This window comes from Pteropus vampyrus, unplaced genomic scaffold, assembly GCF_000151845.1.
Source record: "Pteropus vampyrus isolate Shadow unplaced genomic scaffold, Pvam_2.0 Scaffold54, whole genome shotgun sequence".
Taxonomy (NCBI): Eukaryota; Metazoa; Chordata; class Mammalia; order Chiroptera; family Pteropodidae; genus Pteropus; species Pteropus vampyrus.
In genome coordinates this window covers 7,012,868-7,035,384 of record NW_011888835.1, presented here as the reverse complement: position 1 = coordinate 7,035,384, position 22,517 = coordinate 7,012,868, and the positions used below count along the sequence as shown (strand labels likewise).

The 22,517-nt window shown below is 41.0% G+C and overlaps 1 protein-coding gene across 6 annotated transcripts in view; it reads left to right on the top strand.

Annotated features, from left to right (window-relative positions):
- The window catches only part of SAMD12 (sterile alpha motif domain containing 12), a 369,255-nt gene that overhangs the window by 222,877 nt on the left and 123,861 nt on the right, over window positions 1-22,517 (top strand). Inside the window, exon 5 of one of the 6 annotated variants that reach the window (XM_011360374.2) lies at window positions 1,649-1,730. The exons of the other annotated variants lie outside the window; for them this stretch is intronic. Within the exon in view, the coding sequence (XP_011358676.1) occupies window positions 1,649-1,716 (68 nt within the window). The 3' untranslated portion in view covers window positions 1,717-1,730. The remainder of the gene's footprint in view (window positions 1-1,648; window positions 1,731-22,517) is intronic. 6 annotated transcript variants of the gene reach the window in all.

The following is a 22,517-nucleotide window of genomic DNA, read 5'->3' as shown; positions in this document are numbered from 1 at the left end:
GCAGATAGTAAGTATTTTAGTCTTCGTGGGTCATCCTGTGCGAAAGCAACCACAAACAATCCTAAATGAATTGGACGTAGCAATGTTCTAATAAAACTTTATTTATGAACACAATTGCTGGGCATAGTTGTGGACCCCTACTTTGCAAGGTTAAAAATGTAAGGTGTTAATGTCATTTTTATCAAGATTATTGTTTTTATTTTTAGTGTCTTTCCTTTTAAGCTATAAATGTTTTCCCCAAACCCAGGGACACTATCATATGGAGCCATTCCGGCTCCTTTTCCACGCCTTTCTTGGCTACAAATAACATGGATAGTATAAAAATATAACAGCTACTGTGAGGTTTGGGTAGATTCATGCTGTAGAAAGCTGTGTTCCCACTGGAGGATAAAGCAGATGAAGGTAGTAAATACCTCCATCTTCAACTGCCTTTTTAATTAGTGCCTACAAAGTGAAAAAAAGAAAGAAAAAAAAAAAAAGAGCATGATTGTTTACCAAGGCCCGTTATAGCTCATTAAACATCAGAGTTTCCCAAAAGACTTTTTCCACATTGTCCAAATACATGTGTCAAATTTTAATTGCGATTGCATGACCAGATGGACTTTTCCCAAAGCTCCATCTTTTGGAACAACACAAATTAGAAACACTACTTTCCAATCCAAGAGGACTTCAGAACCATGTGTACAGACTGAGTATTTTAGTCCGGTCCCCCCACAGTGATATTTCAGCAACTGAAGTAGTCCATCTGAATTGAAACGGGCCATCTGGTCCACCACTAACTTAAAAAGGGAAGTCTTTATGGAACCCAGCAACAGACTCTGAGAAATTCCCCAGTCTCATTTTACACATTTGGGCACCGAGACCCAAAGAGGACTAGAGGATAGTCCACGGTTACACACTAAGTTAGTGGCGTAGCTGAGACTGGATCCCAGTTCTAATTTCCAGATGAGTATTCTTTTTTCCATTATTTTTAATTAAGGTATAATTTCCATACAGTAAAATTCACCGTTTGTGGTATACAGTTCTGCAGGTTTTGACAAATGCACACAGCTGTGTAAACACTGCCACAGTCAAGACGTAAAATTAAAGTTCCATCACATGAAAAAATACTTTGCCCTGGCTTCCCTTTCTTGTTAACTCTTCTCATTACCTCCAGTCTCCGGGACCACTGATATCTTTTCTGTCCCTTTAGTTTTGCCTTTTCCAGAATGTCATATAAATGGAATTGTGGATTCTGTCTGCTTTCGCTTGCTACAATACACTGAGACTTATCAATACCGTGGTGTGTATCACTAGTTCATTTGTTTCTGTTGCTTAGTATTCTATTGGATGGATATACCACAGTTTGTTTACCTGTCCCCCCGTTGAGAGACATCTGGGTTTATAATTTGGGCAAATATTACCAAAGCTACTATAATAAGCATTCACACACAGGTTTATTCTTTTTAATAAACAGAAGTTTTTATTTTGCTGGATAAGTACCTAGAAGTGGGATTGCTGGGTAGTAGCATAAATATGTGTTCAGCTTTATAAGTCACTGCCTGGCCAGTATTCTTAAGATAATAAAAGTGAAATAACAGTATTAGAGACTGGCATTAATACACACGGAAATATTGAAAAATTTCTGAAAATTACTGTATCTTCGCAGAAGTCCCACCTAGTGCTTCCTGGCGCCACCACCATGTAAGCGGCCCCTGCTTTCCTGAGAGTTTCTAGTGAATTGTCTCAAAGTAAATTTAAGTCAAACATGCTTCCACTTTACTCATTAATTGAACAACAACAACAAAAATTATCGCCTGTGTACAGACAACAGGACATGGCTTTCCCCAAATGTCATTGAGAAATGCTTCCTTTGTCTCTCTTCTAAGGAAGAAAATCTGATAATACTTTCAGTTCCTGGGGAAGAAAGTATGAGCCAACCAGATTCCTTTCTATGAATACGTGAAAGGAATTTGAGAAATGGTCTTTTCTAGTATCTCTCAAATTACACCGTTTGAATTTCCACACGCCTTCATGTCTTACTGAGTAGTGTCACTGGTGTTACAGATCTGGTGTCCACACATCAGTTCTCTATGCCTGGCTCTTGTGCCTTATCATTGGGTTCCATTGAGCTTGTCCGCCTTGGTACTCACCTGTCTTCATGAGCATGAAAACAACTCTCTTGCCTCCCCTCTTCTCTTCCTAATGTCTCCTTCTGAGGCTGGTGGCAAGCTGCCTTTCCTTACCCCTCCCCAAATGTTCATGCCCGCAGGGATGGGTCCTCTTTGCTCTTCTCATTTTGCATGCTTTCTGGGAAATCTCATCTACTCTCATTGTTTTGACCATCCCCTGCTTCATAGTGGCTCTCAAACATATCTTAGACCTCTCCAAAGTTGCAGATCTTCATTTTAATCTCCTTAAAAGATATGAACCCCTAAATATTCCACTGATGTCTCAAAAATATACAAAATGTGCCCTGTTGTCTTTCTCACCATTTCCCCGGCCTGTCTTTCCCCCGTATTTCTTCTCAAGGTTAATGATGCCCTTGCTCACTTCATTACCTGATACAGACACTCAGAGTCACCTGTAATTGCTCTTTTCCCTTCACCAATACGTAATCAGTGACCAAATCCTCTGAATTTTGCTTGTCAAATGGGCTTCCAGTTTTTTTCTTCTCTCATCACCATCCTTGCCACTGTGTCAGTTCATCTCTCTTTAGCTCCTTCATAGGCCATTAGAATAACCTACTGATTATTATTTGATCTATAGTCTCTGCCCTGACCCGTTTGTTCTCCTTTAATTAACTTTCTACTTCTGTTGCCAGAGTTAATTTAAATATATTTTGGACCACATTATCTTCCTCCTTAAAACATTAGATGTCTCCCGATTGCCCACAGAATAAAATCCAAATTCTTTAGCATCCAAAAGAAAGCCATTCTGGGCATTTTATAGATGTATTAACTTTGAGCAAGGTACTTATCAGAGATTAAGATTCCTCAGTTGTAAAAACGGGGATTGGCTCTATTTCACGGAGTTGTTATGAATGTGGTAGAATAAAACTCATGAAAGGCCTTAGCCTTGATTAGGTAGCACCTCTTCGGAGAAGCTTTATTTCTTCTCTCAGGCAAAACCAGTCATTCCCTCTTCTATATTCTAGTACTTTATTCAGACTAATAATGTATTTATTTATTACACAGTATCCTTTTGTTCTTCCACCATTGAGCACAAGGCTTTATGATGGGTAGTAAGAATAAAAAGGAGTACCCAATCTTAGCAACGAGGATCGGATGTGTATCTCATTATAGAGACGCACTGATGTATCGTGCTTAGCACAGAACTGGAACTTAGCCTCATTTGGGAACAGGCAGGATAAGGGAATACTTGTCAAAGGTATAACACATGAACTAGATCTTAAAGAATAAAAGTTTGGGCAGATGAGTAAGGGCCGGCATGAAGCAAAAGGAAGAGTTCTGCAAAAGCATGGTGGCACACTGTCTTTCCATCTCCCCTGTAAATCATAGAAAACCTCAGTTGTCTTCTGATTTTTCTGTCCTCTACATCCTAGCACAGTACCCAACAGAGAGTAGATCCTCAGTTATTTCTGATTTTAATTTAATTGTTGCCCTTTTCTCTTATTCGCTAACTCTGTTTCATTTTTAACTTGATCTTAAAACAGTGAGTGCAATGTCAATGTTTATGGATTCTTAATTAATAAATAAGAGTAGCTACAAAACCATTTTGGATAATCTTTCTCTATGAGCAACATGGCCCAGAATCTCTTTTATTCCCTTGTGATCTTTTTGTATTGCCTTGACCAGTACAAACACACACACACACACCCGCACACACGCACACACATACATACCTTTGGCAAGAGCTCTTAAATGTATAACATACCCACCCACCTTGAGTCGTTTTGCCTAATATTTTCAATTCTTAAGTGGTCTCCTGAGTGACACTATCAAGTGACTGTAAAATGAATCTTTTCTCCTAAAACCCAGTTAAGTGCCCAGGGGCTAATGGTGAATGAGGATGCTAGATCAGTAATCTTTTAGAATCTTGTGCAGATTGTTCTTCTGTGATTGGGGTCTCTCATTACCACTGCTCTGTTCAGTGATCTTTGGTTATGACCTGCCAACCATGTTTCTTCCCAGTTGTCTCCAAGACAGTATTTCTTTAAACTGCTATCTTGTTGAGCACCCCCACACCCCTTCGCCCCACCGCCCAACACATTTCAAAAATCTTTACACTCTCTTATACAATTTTGTAACCATGAATATTCCTAACTTTATCAAGTGTTTGAGCCTTTAGAGAAATTTTCTGTGGTCTGAGATTTATATTTAGAGGCCAAAGCACAGGCTTCTTTGGGAGACTGTTAAGCTCACATGTCAGTTTATCAATAGAAGCTAGCATTATGACACAGGCTTCCTGGCTAGCATTGTGACACAGGCATCCTGGCTAGCATCCATTCGTATTTCATTTACATTCTGGGGGTCCATTATGGCCAGTTCATTCAAGAAGGTGTTTTGTTTGAAATGAGGCTTGAAATGGACCCCTGCCTCTAGTCCGTTGCATTCTTCACGGTAGAAGAATACCTGCCTGTTTTGAGAGCCCCCAATGGCCCCTCCAAGCAGCATGTAGAAGAAGCACCGCGCATTATTTTTCTGATTTGGACATGTTCTGCCAGGAATTATCCTTGTCATTACATCTGTACAGCTCCGTGTTTAATGGTATCTTGTACATGGTGAAGAGTAACCTTTCGGGAACCCCAAAGATTCCAGATGCTTCATGTGTACCTCTACAGAAATCACCAACCTCAGCAGTCTTTACCATTGACCTATTTGCATTTAAATGTCATAGGTGAAGTAAACAATATATTTAATGTTTATTGTTTGTACAAGTCTCACCTTGACCTTATGGTTTGACTGTGGATTTGAAGGATCATGAATGACAGATACTGTGAGATGACATGTGGGCTTTCCACTACCGACATTGGTTGATTTCTTCAGTCCATGGTGTTCAAATCTCCTGTGATCTTTTTAGAAAGGCAATTGCAATAGCAAATGGACTGTAGACTAGATGAGAGAAAATCAGAATCATTTTCAGGGGTATACTGAGCCGGTTTGGCTTTTCTGAGAAGACAGAAAAATATGTCATCTATGTGCTTTAGAATATCTGTTTCTAGTACCGTATATTAGCTTCATTCTCTGTGGCCTTTGTCTTTGGAGCCCCAGTTCTCAGTGCCTGGAGTAAAGCACTGCACAGTGCAGGTTCTCCTGTATCCAGGAAGCACCACACACGTAGACTGCTCTGTGCACATCCTAGTCTTGTGCCCTTGCCAGGAATTAACATCGTCTGTTCTTCTCTGAAATAACCCCTTCATTCCTAGTACCGAGCTTTTTTTTTTTTTTTTAAATCCATGTGTAATAGTAATTACACAGTCATTCATTCAGTAATTCATCGAAAATACATCATTGAGATCCTACCATGTACCCAGCACTATAGCCTATGCGTTAGGGATAAACATGACAATCCATGCCCTTGAAGTCAAATGAATAAGACGTGAGGAATGACAGAGATAAACATAGAATTCTAGGATCGTGTAGGAATGGCATCCAATCCAGAAGGAATGTGTCAGGAAAGGTTTAAAGAGTAAGTGACCACTGAATCAAGCCAGGTGTTATAATTAACAGTGTGTGTTTATTTTCTCTTCAGTCATCAAATATAAAATTGCCAAGACAGTAAGAACCTTAGATAGGTAAACCATGTCATAAAAGTATGTTTACTAAAAACCGTGTATTCACTGAGTTTCTGCTGTATGTCAAGCCTTTCCTGGGTGTTGGTAAAATTCAGAAAGCAAGATGGACATGGTTCTCAGATATATGGAATTTACATTTTAATGGGGAAGAGACTCATCAAACAAAGAATCATAGTAACATGATGAATGATACAGAGAGAGAGGATGTTAATTATCCTTTGGGGAGTGAGTAAGCAGTGGGGCTTCCCTGACTGGGAGAGATCAGGAAAATCTCCCTCAGGAAGCTAAGATCTAAAAGAGGAAGAGGTATTAACTGGGGCAGGTAGGGCTTGGGGACTATAGAAAGAAAAATGCCCCAGTTAGAGGAAGAGCCTGGTCTGAGGCCAAGAAAGAAGAGGAGGCTTGGTGCCTTCTAGGGATATAAAGAAGGCTAGCAGAGAGGGCCATGGGAGAATGAGAAGGGGAGGAAGAAGATAGAAATACAGGCTGGAAAGGGAAGAGAGGGGCCCAGTGGTAAAGTGAATGCTTTGTTTGCCTGCTCTTTTTAAGGAATTTAAAGTTCCTTAAAGACTGTGGGAAGCCACTGAAAGGTTTTGAACCAAAGACTTTGCTAATCAGATTTGTATAATAAAAGATAAGAAGATGCACTGGAGAAGGATAAGATGGGACAGATTTCTAGTTAGGAAGCTGTTGCATTAATCTACAGCAGGGAAGGATGACAACCTGAGTGAGGGTAGTGGCAAGTGGGGATGGAGAGGAGTCAACTCATGAGACTAGGCAACCTGTAGTGATAGATGAAGGAACAATAAATATTAAGATCTCTCTTAGCAGCTTGCTTATCGCACATAGTTATCATTCTCCATCCTTCATTTTCCATTATTTGGGGCTGCTAAGAATGAGAGGTATATGGTTTTTCTGAGCTGCTTCCTCCATACCTGAGATATTAGGGCACCAAGAAATCAAATTTGTTTACCTCCCAACTTGACATCCTAATGAAGCAGAAGTGCCAGCTTAGCATTTCCCGATGCCCCCAAACATTCTGAGTAATCTTCATCTTGTTAGATCAATGACATGACATTTCGCTAGTTGCCATTTTAATTAATGTAATTGAAATTGATTCGGCATAAATGAGTGCACAGAAAATTATTAACAGTGACCTCAAAGGTTTCAAGTGTCTGCTGTGTAAGAGGTGATGTGGCTTTGATTTACACATCTGAAGGCTCACTCTTTCCACGTGATATCAGAAAAGTGAAACAGATGTGTAGCACTGAAAACTATTAAACATCGATGAAGAGTCTGAAAATATATGAGAAACATTTGAGTATATATTTTTATTACAGTTCGTCCCATTTCTTTCAGGTAGTTTAGTTTTCGTGATTTGTGTTTACTGTAAACTACATATGTGGATATTTGTCCTTTTAAGTATCCAGAAATTTGATTTTTCTCTTGTCATCTGTGTCCCTAAAATTCAGACCACACCATGGAAAGGAGGATGAAATAAAATAATAGCAGAAGAAATTGTGTTGACCTAAATTCATTTTGTTTTGTTTTCTTTTTAAATTGATCCTCTCCTGAGACTTGGGTATTTGTTTTGTTAAACAGGAGCTTTGCTATGATAATTTTGGTCTGGCAGGATTTGGCATGTATTAAGGCATAAATAAATGGTCTCTAATTTTCTTTCTATTTTTAAAAGTTTAAATATGCATTATCTTTTGTGCTTCCTCTCCCTTTCTTTCTCCGAGTCTGCCTGACTTCTCCTCTCCTCCTCAATGTACTCCTTCACTAAAGACTCCTCTCAGCCTGGAGAAGAACTATTAGAAATTTATTAATTAAGGACCAGTGTCTGCTTCATTGTCAGGGGTAATCATTTGTTTTAGAGCTGGTTTTCTGCTTTAATTAAATGAAAATGTCACTCAGTCAGACGATTCATTTATACTTATTTATCGAGTTCTCTAGGCTTGAATTTCTTAGCAGGGACTTGGGCTCATCATGTTTGCTCACAGAATGAACTGAAAAATGCCTCTTACATTAGTTTAAAAGGCTCAGAAACCACGATTCTCCTTATAGAAGCGCTATATAAACAAAGCCGTGATTAACAAATGTGCAAATGGTTGTCTTCTTGTGTAGATGTTATCTAGGCATATATGAGAATACGTGTTTGAAGATGTCTGTGCACACACGTGTACTTGTGTGCGCCAGAGCAAGAAAGTAGGTGATACTATCACCCCGACCCCTTATGACTTTAAGAAAGTATTAAAGGTAATATTTTAATCGTCTGTGTGTCTTTACTTGCCTTTTTAAAATAGTAAATGATGGTGTGAGGTTTCAATTCTACCCAATCTTTCCCTTCAGATTTTTGAAAGATTACTTATTGAGTATGGTCTATGTCTAGCATTATATAATAGGTGGTTTAGGACATTAAAATGAAAAAACGTACTTATTCGTTCATACAAAATTTTTATAGAGTACCTACTATGTGTCGGGCTGGATAACGAGACTCAGCGATAAACATGCAGTCCTTGAAATTGACAAGTAGGCTAGGCACAAGACATTCACCAAAGTCTTTTTGGCATGAGTGAGTCACGTTCCCATTCCAGAAGGCTGACACCGTGCTGCTTAAGAGTTCTGCCCTGACCTTCCAGAACACATACTGAAAGAGGTAAATGTTACCTTGAATTTTTTTCAGGAAAAAAAAATAACAAGTGCAGTTAAAGTAGTTCTCTGTCTTATTGAAAGGGTGGAAATGGGCACTGATGCCCACCCAGCATAGGTAGACTTTTATTTAGACTTTCTGGTGATTTCACAGCCACACGCATGAACTCCTTAATTACCCATCCTTTGCGGCAAAATCCCTGCGTATATAAAGAGCAGCTCTGACGTGCTGTGCTGAAAAACCAGGTCCTTCATACACACACTGGAATTTCCCCTTGTAGCATAAGCGAGCTTTTGACTTCATCTGTTTAGTTTTGTTTTTTTGTTTTTTTTTAACCTTCAGTGGTCTAGCGACAAAACTGGGTTTCAGGGGCTTGAAGGTTGAGTTTCCAACAGCTTAATGAGTTACTCCATAAATAGACACAATTTTAATCTTTAAGTCATCCTTTTGTTGTCTTCCTTGAAACTTAATAAGAGTTAAAATTATGACAGCTTGGCAGCTTCTGTTGTAAGAGACGGTTCTTCTGGGAGTTATTGGTCCCTTGGGTGAACCCACACTGGGGTTAGGAACTGCCAGTGGTACTTGGGTGTCCTCATCCTTCAAATAACTCCTGGTAGGCACTAAGTGTTGTGAGAGTAAAGATAATTGAAATAATTATTACTTCGACTCCAGAGACTCTATCCCATTCAAGCCCTGGGCTTAGCAAGAAAAGATTGAAAAAAGAATTGACCTGTTTACCCCTTGATGCTGATGTTGAAAGTGTTGACTCTGGCCGAAATCCCACCACCCAGGTGGAGAGGAAAGGGTGATTCAGTGTCTCCACAGGTAGGAGAATGGCTTCAACCTAGGAGCTCCATCCCGGATCTTATAAAGGCGGATTATAGAGTATTCAATGGGAGAAACATTTACTGAGCACCAATTAAATGCAAGATACTGTATAAGCTCAAGACAGTTCCTGCCTTCAAGGATCCTTCAGCCCAATGAGTATTCCAGATATTTAGACTTTTAAGACATATCAAAATTGGGTTCATAGACTCAGAATACTTGGCCCTACATGAGGCCAGGTTGACTAGCAAAAACAGTAATAATCACTGTAATTAATTTTGTTTGTTATGTATCAACACTGTTCTAAGCCCTCTATTTGCATTGTCATCTTAATTTTACAACAACCCTATGAGGCACAGGCTATTATGGCTATCCCTATGGGGCAGATAAAACTGAGACACAAAAAAAAATAAGAAACTTGAATCAGACCATGCAGTTTAAGAAGTGATGGAACAAGGATTTGAACGCAGGCTCTCTCCAAAGCCCGTGCTCTTAGACACCATGCTAATTGTGTTGCTATAACCCTGGCTACACTGTGGATAAATTTCATCATTGCTTTGTGCCAAGGTGCATGCCAGGAGAGTTACAGTTGGGAACACAATAGAAATGGTCCTCTTCCTAACTGATTTTAGAACCTAGAAGAGAGATGGACGTTAAAAAGAAATGTATAAATATAGTCACGTCTCATTTAATGCCATGCCTTGCAGCACTGCTTTATTGTGACTACTTTCTTAATATTTTCTTTTCAAAAATTGTTTTGTACCTGTATCTGTCCAACATAGTATATGTTAACCTATGTTTTATCCATTCTTCGAGCACTCCCATACCCTCCCGTCCAGCAGGCTGGTACAGCACACTTAGGATACAATTTCAGCCCACGAGTATCGGTATACTGCTGGAACATGCTCAGCCAATCAACAGTCTGTCCTAATATCTTGAACCGATTGTGCTCCCTTGCTTATATTTATTCTGTTCTGGCCTCTCTTCCCACCATCAATTTTGTCATCTGGTGACCAGTTTTGACTATAATGGCAGAAAGAAAAGACTTGCTAGGAAGAGTGTTGGAACTACAGCAAAGAAACCAAAAAAAAAAAAAAGTAATTACTGCTATAAAAATTCAGGTTCTATAGAGAATCAAATTTGCTTTCAGGGTTTCATTTTTGCTTTCTATAAAGACTCAAATTGCTTTCAAAGAAACAGAGGATAGAGGTAAGCAGGATATTAGAAATTATCTGGACTAATGAAAGCCAACATGAATATCCCCAAATTGGCCACCAGTTGTTGGAAAAATCTATGATGAGAGGTACATGAAACTTTGTGAGATTTGGAAGAGTGGCTACCATTGTCCAGTTACAGGGAGGTATCTCTGAAGGGGCCATAATGCACTGCCCCTTGCAGCACTGTTCATTGGCACATCCCTTTCTAGGGTCCTACTCACAGGAAATGAGGTATGCATATGCGTATGCATGTACACACACGTACACATGATAAAATGTTAAGGGTAATGAAGGAAAAATATAAAATGGAACGAGAGGTTCTAACTGGGGAATTGGAATGACATTTAAGTTGAAACAAGAAGGAGAAAAGAGGGTTGCCAGGTGAAGAGTAGGGGAAGAGCAAGCATGCAGTTGGGAAACCATGTGCTAAACTCTGAGGCACAAAAGAGTTTAGAATTATCTAGGAACTAAACAAAGACCACAGGTTGGACCGCAGAGCTCAAGGGAGAATCATGTGTCCTGGACACAGCCAAGGCCTGCAGGGCCTCGAAGCCACATGAAGGATTTGGATTAGGGTCTCAGTAAGTGTAATGAGAGGTTATTAAAGGATTTGAAGCAGAGGAGTGATGAGATCTCATTTATATTTTTAAGAAATTATGCTGGCAGCTACGTGGAGAGTGGATTAGACGAGGGCAGGGTTGGGACTGGGGAGGCCAGACGGTGACTTTTGCAGAAATCGAACTAGGTGGTGGCCACTGAGCTGAATGGGGATGAATCCGTTTGCAGGTGGAAGCAGCAGGGTGTGATGATGGATTGGATGTGGCCAGGAGAGAGAGAATCAGGACGGAGTCCGGGTTCCTGGCCTGAGCTGCTACCTGGGCGAAAGAACCTGTGCTGAGGAGGAGCCCGGAAGGGGAGTGTGAGGCTGAGGTTTGACTGGGAAATGAAGAGGCCAGTTGTAACATGTTAGTGTGAGGTCCCTTAGAGTCATTAAAGAAAGCAGTCAAGTGTCTTGAGCATGGAACGCCAATAGAGATCGGCACAGAACATGTAAATTTAGGAATTATCAGCATATATGTAGGCCGTGAGGGTGGTCCAGTCACTTGACCACTAAACATTCCTGACCTTTACACACATTAAGTCTTATTTTCTGTCAAATAAGAGAGCTAGATGGACAGGCTTATAGAGTCCTGTGTGCGCTTCCTTCACTGAGCCGTCGTCCATCGGCACGTGTGTGTATCACTAGTCTCTCCTGATGAAGGTCTGTTCAGATGAATATCGGAAGTGACCTGAGTGGGACAAGAAGCTGTACTGAGGAAAGAGATCATGGTGAGGCTTTATGGCATTTCCTGTCCTGGTCGGCTCCTCATCCCCAGCATTACTTTTGTCAATATTAAGATAAACTATCACAGAATGACACAAAGCATGATCTTCAGAGTTCAAGCATCTAAGTTGTTACCCCAGCTCTGTCTGCCCCTCACTACCTACTTAACCTCAGGCAAATGACATATTCTCTCTGAAAGTAAGGTTTTTTTTTCTACTGTAAAATGAGGACAAAAATACCTAGCTCACAGAGTTGCTGTGAGGATTAAAAGAGAGAGTTTTGCAAAGTGATTATTAGCACAGATCTGAATAAATGGTGGATAAGAAGTGGATCCACATCTAAGAACACATCCTTTCCTGAGATTAGTATAAGGCTGAACTATATGTTTTAGAAGGCTATTCCAATAAGTCACACAGTGAATTTTTGTTAAAATTCTGCAATCACCTCAAGCCAGCGAGATGAGAGAGGGCACTGTATGAGATATATAGCTTTATCACTTCCATGAAATTGCTTCTGACACAGGCCAGTTTCTTTGTCAACCAGAATCACAGTCAGAAGAGTAGGAATACCTAAAGACAGTTTTTCATTGTCTGTGAGCAAGTCTAAAGGATGGTATAGAAGCTTCTATACACGTACCTTTAGGTCCTTTTGATGATTTTATTTGATCAAGATATGTAGCTTGTTAAAGAATCATTCCTAGTATTTTAGATTATTTAAGTACATAAGGAAGACATTTTATAGGACACAGAGTTTTTACCTTTATTCTTGTGGGTACTAGAAGACTCTCAACCACCACTACCTCCAAATCGTCCAGTCTATACTCTCGCTATACCCTTTCTTCAGTTATTAATAGGTCTTTGTGTTTTAATGTTCAACTGACAAATAGTCATGGTCATTAACCAGGTCATCAAGCATATTTACTGAGTATCTCCTGTGTGCCCAGCACTGTTTGGACCGTTGTACCTCGACTCCGCAACTGGAGAAAATTACAAGAGTATTTATGACTTAATATTCATTGGAGTCACACAAAATTAAGTGCTCTAGAACATCTCTGTCCAATATAACTTTCTGAAATTATGGAAATATTCTAGCTCTGTGCTGTTACATACTTTAGCTTGAGCACATGTAGCTATTGAGTACCTGAAATGTGCTTAGTATGACTGAGGGACTGAATTTATAATTTAATTTGAATTTAAGTAGCCATATGTGGCTGGTGACTATTATACTGCACGGCACAGCTCCAGTAATTCTAAAGAGAGATGGGTTTAGGCTCCAAGAATTCAGGAAGAAAGGAGGACTTTAGCTTGAGCTTGGATATAGGGAGGAAACTAAAGGACCACTCCTTCCTTGGTAACAGCATGAACAAAACCTGCAAGGCATGGGGAAGTGTGTGGTTTGTGGACATTGCAGATGGAAGGGAAATGAGAGAAGTTAGATGAGTGAGACTTTCTGAAAGTGTCAGGGACGAAGTTCCTAGAGTCTAGACCACTCCTCTGTTTCACAAGTTCGGTGTGAGTATTTTACTTGCGTTAAGCCTCCTGTTATTTGGAATAGAGGTTACACAATATTGATTTTGTTATACTTTTTATAAATAAATGATTCCTATAGTTAAACCATGTAATGTACAAGTTGTTCATTGACACTTTCAATACAAATCAAATGGGAAACTGAAGGTCATTTGAAGGAACCATTACTTAGAAGTCAGAGGAACCCATGAGAGTTGTTGAGTCACCCAGGGACCAACAACAGCATAAACCTGAGGGAAGGACTGTGGTAACAGAGTCCGCGGAGCATGGGAGCTGTGGAACAGGGGTCAGCTGACAGGAGGAACCATATCAGACAGGTGTAACCAGTGCCAGAACCATCAGGTTCGAGCAGGGAAGGAATGAGAGAAGAGCCAGACCTCTCACCTGCTGCCTCCCACTGCTGCCTGTCACTAGGTAAACACAACCAGACGTTAGATGGCAAGGCATGGCAGCAATGCAGTCCTCATGGTTCAGCCTCTCTTAGCAGAGCTGGACAGAAAAGGTAAGACTGGACCATGGGGAAGGGACAGAGAAAGGAAGTAGAAATAAACAACTCTCTTTTTTCAATGTTTAAAAAAATAGTGTCTTACTTCAGGCAACTAGAACAAAAATACCATAGACTGGGCAGCTTAAACAACAGAAATTTATTTTTCGTGGTTCTAGAGAGTGGGAAGTTCAAGATCGAGCTGCTAGCTGGTTAGGTTCCTAGTGAAAACTTGTCGTGGTTTGCAGAAAGTTACCTCCTCATTGTGTGCTCACGTGGTGGAGAGAGAGAAAAAGCAAGCTCTTTCATCTCTTATAAGGGTACTAATCCCATTCTTGAGGGCTCCACCCATGGCCTAATTACCCGCCTAAGGCCCCACTTCCTAATACCATCTCATAAGGAATTAGGGCTTCAGCATATGAATTTTGGGAAGACACAAACATTTAGTCCATAGCAAATAATAAAATTGGAACCACATAAATATGTAATATGTTGGTTAAATTATGACAAAACTATGCAATTGAATGTGGTATAGCAATGAAATTATATGCAATGACAGGAGAAAATCCTTGCTAGATACTAAGTGAAAAGAGAAATATAAAAACAACATATACAGGAAGATCAGAATGTTATTTTTAAATGGTATATATACAGTAAAATAAAAGTGTATATTATTCACACTCACAGAAAAAAAAAGTGGAGAAAAACATACCAAAATTTTAACAGTGACATCTCTGGATGGTGGTTTAAGGGTGCTTTTTATTTTCTTGGCTCTCTCTTGGTTTTTCCAAATTTTCTAAAGCATCATAATTGCTGTATTTTTCTGATCTGGAACAGTGTTTGTGTTGTTCTTGATGTGTCTCAGGGCTATACTGAGTAGAGAGTGGTATGTGACCAGGTTTCTTTTTCATAGTCATCCACTAAATCTACAGTTAGCTCAAGTCCCATTCGTTCCCATTTCTGCAGTGATGACAGGCAACTGAACTACATTTCTTAGTGCATTAAAAATGGGATGAGTCAGTAAAATGCTCTTCTTTTAAAATAGTCCGCTGAGAAACCCTTAGGTCCTGGAGAATAGCCTGGTTTCCTATTGATCTTTTTATTGCCTCAATCATTTTCTCAAACACGGTTCACTAATTCAGATCCCCACCAGCACCCTTTCCCTGTTGTCGGTTATGTTTGATTTCTGTTACATATGAATCTCTGGTGGCATTTCCATTATTAAATTGACAGTTGCATAATGCTTTATTGGCATCTGTAAGAATGAAGCACATTTCTTAGGAACCGTGGGGGTGGTTGCCGTTTTTTTAACCACCTGTTTTTTTGTACTCTTGTAATCTTCATTTTAAAAACATCAATCCATCTGTTTCATTGTTTTATTCTTTCATGATAAGAGAAACAGTTCTCCCTACTGTCTTACTGATGTACAATCATCTGGCTTTGATGGGCTCATGTAGACAGAATCATTGCCAGTGATTTGATGACTTCTCATATTAGTTATCATTTCGGCAAATCCACTCTTTCTCCCTGGCTTGCTTTTTAACCTCCAGCTGCTATGCAATTATTAGTTCTTGGATGGCTGCTTCAGCAGCATTACTCTAGGACTTGCATGTAGTAGATATTAATAATAATAAGTGGTTTGTAAATGTGCACAGTATTGAATGCATATAAGGATTATCGTTGATAAGCCTAATTGTAATTATGGTTTTGCCATTGGGTAAGTTAGGATTCTTGTGGTTCCAAATAACAGGAATCCGAAGGTAGCTTCAGGAAAAAATGGAGCTTGGTGGGGATTATTCCTGATACACAAACAGAAGGAGTCTTCAACAGGGCTTCTGAGCAAAGAGACAGCAGGACCTCAAGAAGAAATACGATTGTGAACTAGAAAACCAGCAGGAATCCACACAACAGTCTACTCCCTCTCTCATACTTATTTCTCCTTTTCTATCTGCTTCATTCCCTATACACTGTATCTCTGTGACTCAAGTCACAGAATGGCAGATGGCCTTTCACCCCTTATTAACGATGGCTAGAGATGCCAGACCTCTCTCAAGTGCTTTCTCAGTGTCTCATCTTTCTGCTCCCAATTATTTTCTACCCCTCCTCATCCTGATTCCATTTTCCCTGGACAGGAACTCTGACTGGCCCAGCTTTGCTCCAAACATCAACAGGCAGTGGCAGGGTTGTAACGTGTCTTCCTTGCTATCCTTGTGAGGCAGCAGACACCCTAAAAGGGGTTGACTATCGTTGCTATGTAGTTGATTTCTTCATTGTACTTAATCAGTAACAGATACAAATTTACCAAATTATCTTTTTTTTTTTTTTCTGCATTAGTATTTAGAGAAAGAAGCATATAGTTCATAAAGATGGCGTTGTGGAAAAAGTAAGTTTTGAACACTTCTTTTCCTGCATGGCAAGAAAGAGCAGTTTTGTGTTCTTGACTTAAGAGATTGTCACAGAGATATGTCAGGGAGATGGCGGGATGTGATCAAAGTAAAATATCAGCACTGGGAATGACACCAAGATAAGTAAAACAGGGAAGGACTAGCCGGTAAGAGGCAGGCAGGTTTCCCATAATGAATATGGCTATTTTGGTACCGCATTTAAGAATCTACTGTGTTGTGGTCTAGACACCAACTTACACATTTTTTATGAAGCTTACATCCTGGAAACAAGATCTGTTTTGAGGCAACCAAAATTACGGTTAGCCTTTCTGTGTGGGTCTTATTGCATTGGATCTCCAAATTGAGACATATATATTCATTCATCTCATAGACATTTGTGTAGAACACCCACTAGGCCTCAGGCAGATCTTAGGCAGTACGGTTATCAAACAAACCTTTAAATGACTATTATTATAATTAATCTCTGTGCCGGGTAAGCAGTTCACATTCTTCAACAACAAACACCACAAGTAGGTTCCGTAATTCCCATTTCATAGAGGGGAAACCGAGATTGGAAAGAATGAATCGACATGGCCAAGGTGACAATGTTAGAGTTTAGGGAGGCTGGAGCTTGACCCGGGTCTGTCTGACCCCAAAACCCTTGGTTTTATTTTTTCAATGTTTGAGTTGGGTCATTATGCGTTATTCAACCTGCTCTATTGATCATTTGAGGAATTACATGAGGAACCGCCCTGCCTCATCCCAGTAAGGCCCCAGGCTAGCACACTGTCATGGGCCATTCACTGGCCCATGACAGTGTGCTAGCCTGGGGCCACGAGAAGCCCAACACAATGTGGTCAATACTATGATACTATGACTGAGGCAGCTAGAGAAGAGGCATCGGCTACCTCCTAGCTGTGGAACCCTGGGCAAGTTCTTTCTTCTCTAGGCTTCTTTGCTCTGTACCTGTAAAAGTGAAGGGAATAAAAGGACCTACCTTGTAGGTGGTCGTGTGGAGTAAAGAGCTGATACATTTAAAGGTCCTGGAGTAGGGCCTGAAACAAAGTAAGGCCTCCCACAAAGGCAGCTCTTATTATTAGCCACAAAGTGCCATGTCCTTTGAGAATCCATATTGCTGGAGGGTAGGAGGCTTTGACACATCAAATGTCGCTAGGTAAAGAGGCAGCCGTTGGATATGTAAAGCAGACGTATCCATGGACAAATGACTTCATTTATTCAACACACATTTATTGAGCATATACTATGCGCCAAGCACCCAGCCAATATTTGTTAGGGATAGATAGGCGTGGCACAATGAAGTATGTGGAATATTCTAGATCCTGACTTCAAAAAAGAGATGAATCCTAGGAAAACAGCCACAAAGAATCATCTGTAAGAACGATTATGAATATGAAAAACCTAGCATTGTCTCAAGGAGATAGCAACCCAATTTCTTCACCAAGCCCTTGTAAAATTCTTTGTTCAAGCAACTGTTTTATCACACCCTGGTTGCACCAAGGAGTCTTTTACACAGACTCACCTTTTACACCAGCCTGTATCTGTCTCCACACTACAAAAGATGTCACTGTCTTTCATTTAACAGGATGACACTGCTGACTCTTCATATATCTCAATGAAGGATTACTCAGTTCTATAGAACATTCCTCAAATGGAGATAGCTTGAGGTAGGATAAAGAAAAAGTGTTGAGGCATATTCAAAATTGGCTTCTTCCTGGTGACAGTATGTCATTTTTCAATTTGGCGTCGTTCCCTGGTCTTTGTTCTACCATGTAGATCCGTGGGAGTCTTGATTCGGAGGGGATTTCCTTGCGAGTTGCCTTTCATCCAGCACATGGATAAAATTGCCAGGTTTAATTGAAGATTGTTTAGACTCTTGCTCTATTTACAGTCAAAAGCAGGTTGCTTCTGTTGTTGGCCTTGGTCCTAGACTTCCAGAAAATGAATAGCGCCTCTTGGCCTGTGACGTCTGCATTTACTTCCTGGAGTTGGGCACTGGCTTTGACTGGCCTTGGGTGTCAAGGCTTCCAGGTCCCTGGCGTGAACTCCATCTGGGGCTGCTCTGGTTCCCTCATCTGACGATCCCATCCCATAGGCTTTGAAGACACAAGAGTCTGTTGCCTGTGCTTCACCATGATTCCTGGCATAGAGCAAAGGATCCAAACTGTTTGAGCAGAACAAACTGCATTTACTTCATAAGAAAAAAAAAAAAAAGAAGAAGAAGAATTCAACAAGCACATTGATAACATTTGCTGTGTACTATGTACTGTTCTCATTTTTCAGATGAGTAAACGGAGGTACCTCATGGTTAAGAAAATTGTCTTAGAACTGATACCAGCAAAGGCAGGACACTAGCTCAGACAGTCTAATGCAGTTATCTGCACTCTTAACCCTCTGCTGTGCTGTTTGACATACTTAGAGGTTACCTAGTCCAACCTCTTACTGAGCTAATGAGTTATTGTGTAAAAAGTTCCTAACACAGTAATAGCAATATATGTGCCAGCTATTGTCATTGGTATATTTCATAAATGGTGACAGCTGAGTCCAGGGAAGTGATGCAAGTTCATATATTTAGTTCAGGATTTCCCAAATGGTATTCTGTAGAATGCCAGTAACCAAAAGGATGGAGTAAGTATTCTCTTTTTTTAAAAAAAAAAGACAATTGTTAAATGAGTTTAGGAAATGGTTTTATTTTTAAAAAAAATAATAAAAGTCTTTTATATTGCAGTACTTCTCAAAGCCTTTAATATGCGAACCTGTGTTATTAATCTCCAGAAAGTGGTCGTGGTATACAGGGCTTGCTGGACTTATTAGGCCATTGCATAGAAAACATTGACACAGCAGACGTGAGACCACTTTTCTTAGAAGGTCCTGCTTGCCAGCTCGGCCGCCGCAGGTGTCCAAAACTTGGATTTCCGGAGGGTTCCCACCCCTCACTCCGTGATCAGAATGGCTCATGGACCTAAACAACACAGAGTCATTTATGCTAAACACCTGCTTTCCTTCTGGGAGTCTGGACTTGGGGTACCCGCTAGGCAGAGGATGCCTGTGTGATCAGTCCCCAGTGAAAACCCTGGGCAGTGAGTTGCTGACGAGTGTTCCTGGTAGACATCATTTCCCAGGTGTTGTCACTACTCACTACTAGAGAAAGCGAACACATCCCTGTGCGACGGGACTGGGAGGGCGCTCTTGGAAGCGCGTGCCTGGCGTCCTTGAGACTCTTCCTCGTGTGCCTTCTTTTCCCTTTACTGATCTTGCTCTGTATCCATTAGCTGTAATGCGTCTTAGCTGTGAGTACAGCTGTATGCTGAGTCCTGTCAGTCCTCCTAGTAAGTCACACACCTGGGAGTGTTCTTAGGGACCCCATTTTCTTTACAATGCCTTTTCTTTACGATGCCTTTTGGCCTCTCATGGGTGACTGGGATTCAACAGCATACCGTGTAGGCAGTGATGAGCTGTTCACTCCCGCGCGTTAGAGGCAGAGATCACCCCACATCACCACTCTGGGCTTTTGAGTGAAAAATGTTAGGGTTCCTAAGGTCTGCGTGGAGATCATTACCAAGCAACAGTTTTCCTCCTGGCTGGGACACAGATTAAATACAGACTGGCAGAGCAGAACTCACTGGTGTAATTTCATTGTTCTTTTAGATGATTGGGTGGGAACGATAAGGATGGAACCAGTAGCCTTAAGATAGAGCCATCTTTTATGTTCTTCCATTTTTAGACCTAGCTCTTTAGCCTAGGGTGAAATTACTTATGTAAATTTACATAATACTATATTATCATTTATATGAAAATACATCAAATTACATATGTTCGTATAAATTTCTAACATATCTAGTTAGACAACCCTACTAAAGAGACTCTAGGCTTTTTGAGTCTCATGGCTGAGCCTATGGTTTATCCCTTCATAAATGTGATTTTTCTGAGTTCATTTTACAGAATAAACAGATGCACCAGGAGTCTCCTGAGAGCAGGGAGACTGCCATGGTGCATGAAAAACCAAGTGGAGACGTGGCGAGTACCTCTCCTGGCACTCCTCTTCCTCCACAGTCTTCACCGCTGACTTGTCCTCCTTTTAGGTTTTCCACAGCTACCGAAAGTTGTGTTTGCATCTCCTCTACCATGGGTGCGGACCCACACTTCCTGCGGTCTAGTCCGCTCCAGTTTACTTCCAGGCATTATTGTCTAGACTGGCCTGACCTGTTTCCCTTGACCTTGTTCACACAGCCCGTGTAGACCTGTTTCCAGATAACAGCCAGTCTCCGCCAAGAACCCACCACCAATTATTAGCGGTTTAGCTGGCTCCTGGCCACGGTGACTAGCGGACAGATAATTCTCTAAGCAGTTCGTTCTCCTCCCTGTCTCAGCCCTTCATGTGTGCGCCGCATCATGCCTCCACTGATGCGTGTCTTCTGTCTCCGGGCTCTTTTGACCTCTCCAAATCCTAGCTCACGCCCCATTCTGTCCTCAGTGAAGCTGGCCTTCTTCCTTGGACCCCTGTGGACCTCCCTGGACCTTGAATTCCCACCAACATCTCTGTCTGTAGCAGACACCTTATTAGCACTTGTCATTTTATTTGCTTACATGTCCAACACGCAATGATTGAGCTCATACTAAGAGCCATTAATTGCACTGGAAAATAGGAATATTAAAAAAAAGAAGAAGAAGAAGAAACAAAGTCCCCCCCCCCCCCAGGAACTTACTGTCTAGTTTTTACTGGTCAGAGCAGTCACTGGGCCTTGCCAGATTTAGGTACCCAGACCCTACCTCTCACTAAGAGGAGTATTAAAGAATTTATAAACATATTTGATGTGCCATAGTCTGTTCTAGAAAGCGGCTACTGTATACCATGTTACTGTGCCGTGAGATTGTGGCTCAGTATATTTTGGAAATTTATACTGAGCCACAATAGTGCACCATACCTTGTTGCACTATTCTTTTTCACGTGTGAGTGCTGGCTGTTTTCTGCATCTCTAGACTCTGAGAGCAATGAACTTCTCTTGTGTTATTTGTGTTTCTAGAATGATGGCATATTCAGTAGTAAATAGCATTTAAGAACTCAGGAAAAGATCTGGTTCCTATCCCATTTCTACAGTTTACGAGCCACATTAGGCCCTATTTTCTCATCTATAAATTGGGAATAGCCATATGTACCACTTATAGTATTGAAAGGGCTACTTAGATATTGTTTGTAAGTGCTTAGAACTGGGCCAAGCATATACTAATCATTTAAATGAATGATAGCTATAATTCTTACTAAGCAAGCGTATGACACAAGAATTTGTAATATTATTTTCCTGGAACTTTGGCTCCAAACAGCACCGGGAGATTTTTTCCTGGTGGGCGAGATCCTGGCATTGTAGTTTTAACCTTCCCACATTTGGTCCAACCCGAGCAGGATGGGAGGATTTAAAAGAAAAAGCAACTGTGAGTCAGAACATCAACAATGTGTGTAAAGACCTGCCAGGCTTCCTCTGCACAAGGACATGGATTTTCACATCCATTTTGGGCATGAAGGATGCTGTCCCTAGCTTGCTTCATTTCCTAACAGCCACTCAAGGCAGACTGGAGGCTGGAAAGAAGGAAAGAATTTCCATGTAATGACTAAATACTATGTTTCAGGTACCCTGTATATATTCCTCGTCTTCATCATAACATCCCTAGTAAGAAGATGATCTTATTCCTATCGACTAGATGGGAAACAGACTTGACAGCGTTGCACAGCTAACCCACAGAGATCTGAAACCTTTGCCCTTTCCATCAAATGCCCTTCAGTAAATTCAGTCTGTGGAAGTTCTGGCCTAGGTTGGCTTGACCTGTCTGCATTTCCTCTTCCACATGACCCACTCCCACCCCACCCAAGGGGTCTGTGGTAGAGAAGACAGCTTCACAGCAAGTATGCAACTCCATTGTCCTAATTCAGTGTGACAGGTGAGGTGAAGCCACGGAGGTGCCTGGTGCAAAACCTAAGGGGAAAAGCACTCCTAGGTTCATGTATGTGCAGATGCAATTTTGCTCACACTGATCCCAGCCCTGCCCCTCCTGCCGATTATCCTGGGGTCTAGCTGCTGGGATTTGCTAGAGAAACTACTCCAAGACCTCCATCCCCTTGATGACCAGAACGGGCCTGGGATTGACTGGTAGACTCTTTGACACCCCCACCCATCTCAGATTTCAGGTAGCCATTTCTGTACAGCTCCTGCCCCCCAAAATTATTTTCCCTCTTCCAAAACTACTTTTTATGCTCTCCTCTCACCTAACTTTACAGCCACATAAGCAGGAAGAGACCACAGAGATCCTCTTTCAGGGCTAAAAAGTTGTTTTCAACCCGTGTGTTATCCTGTGT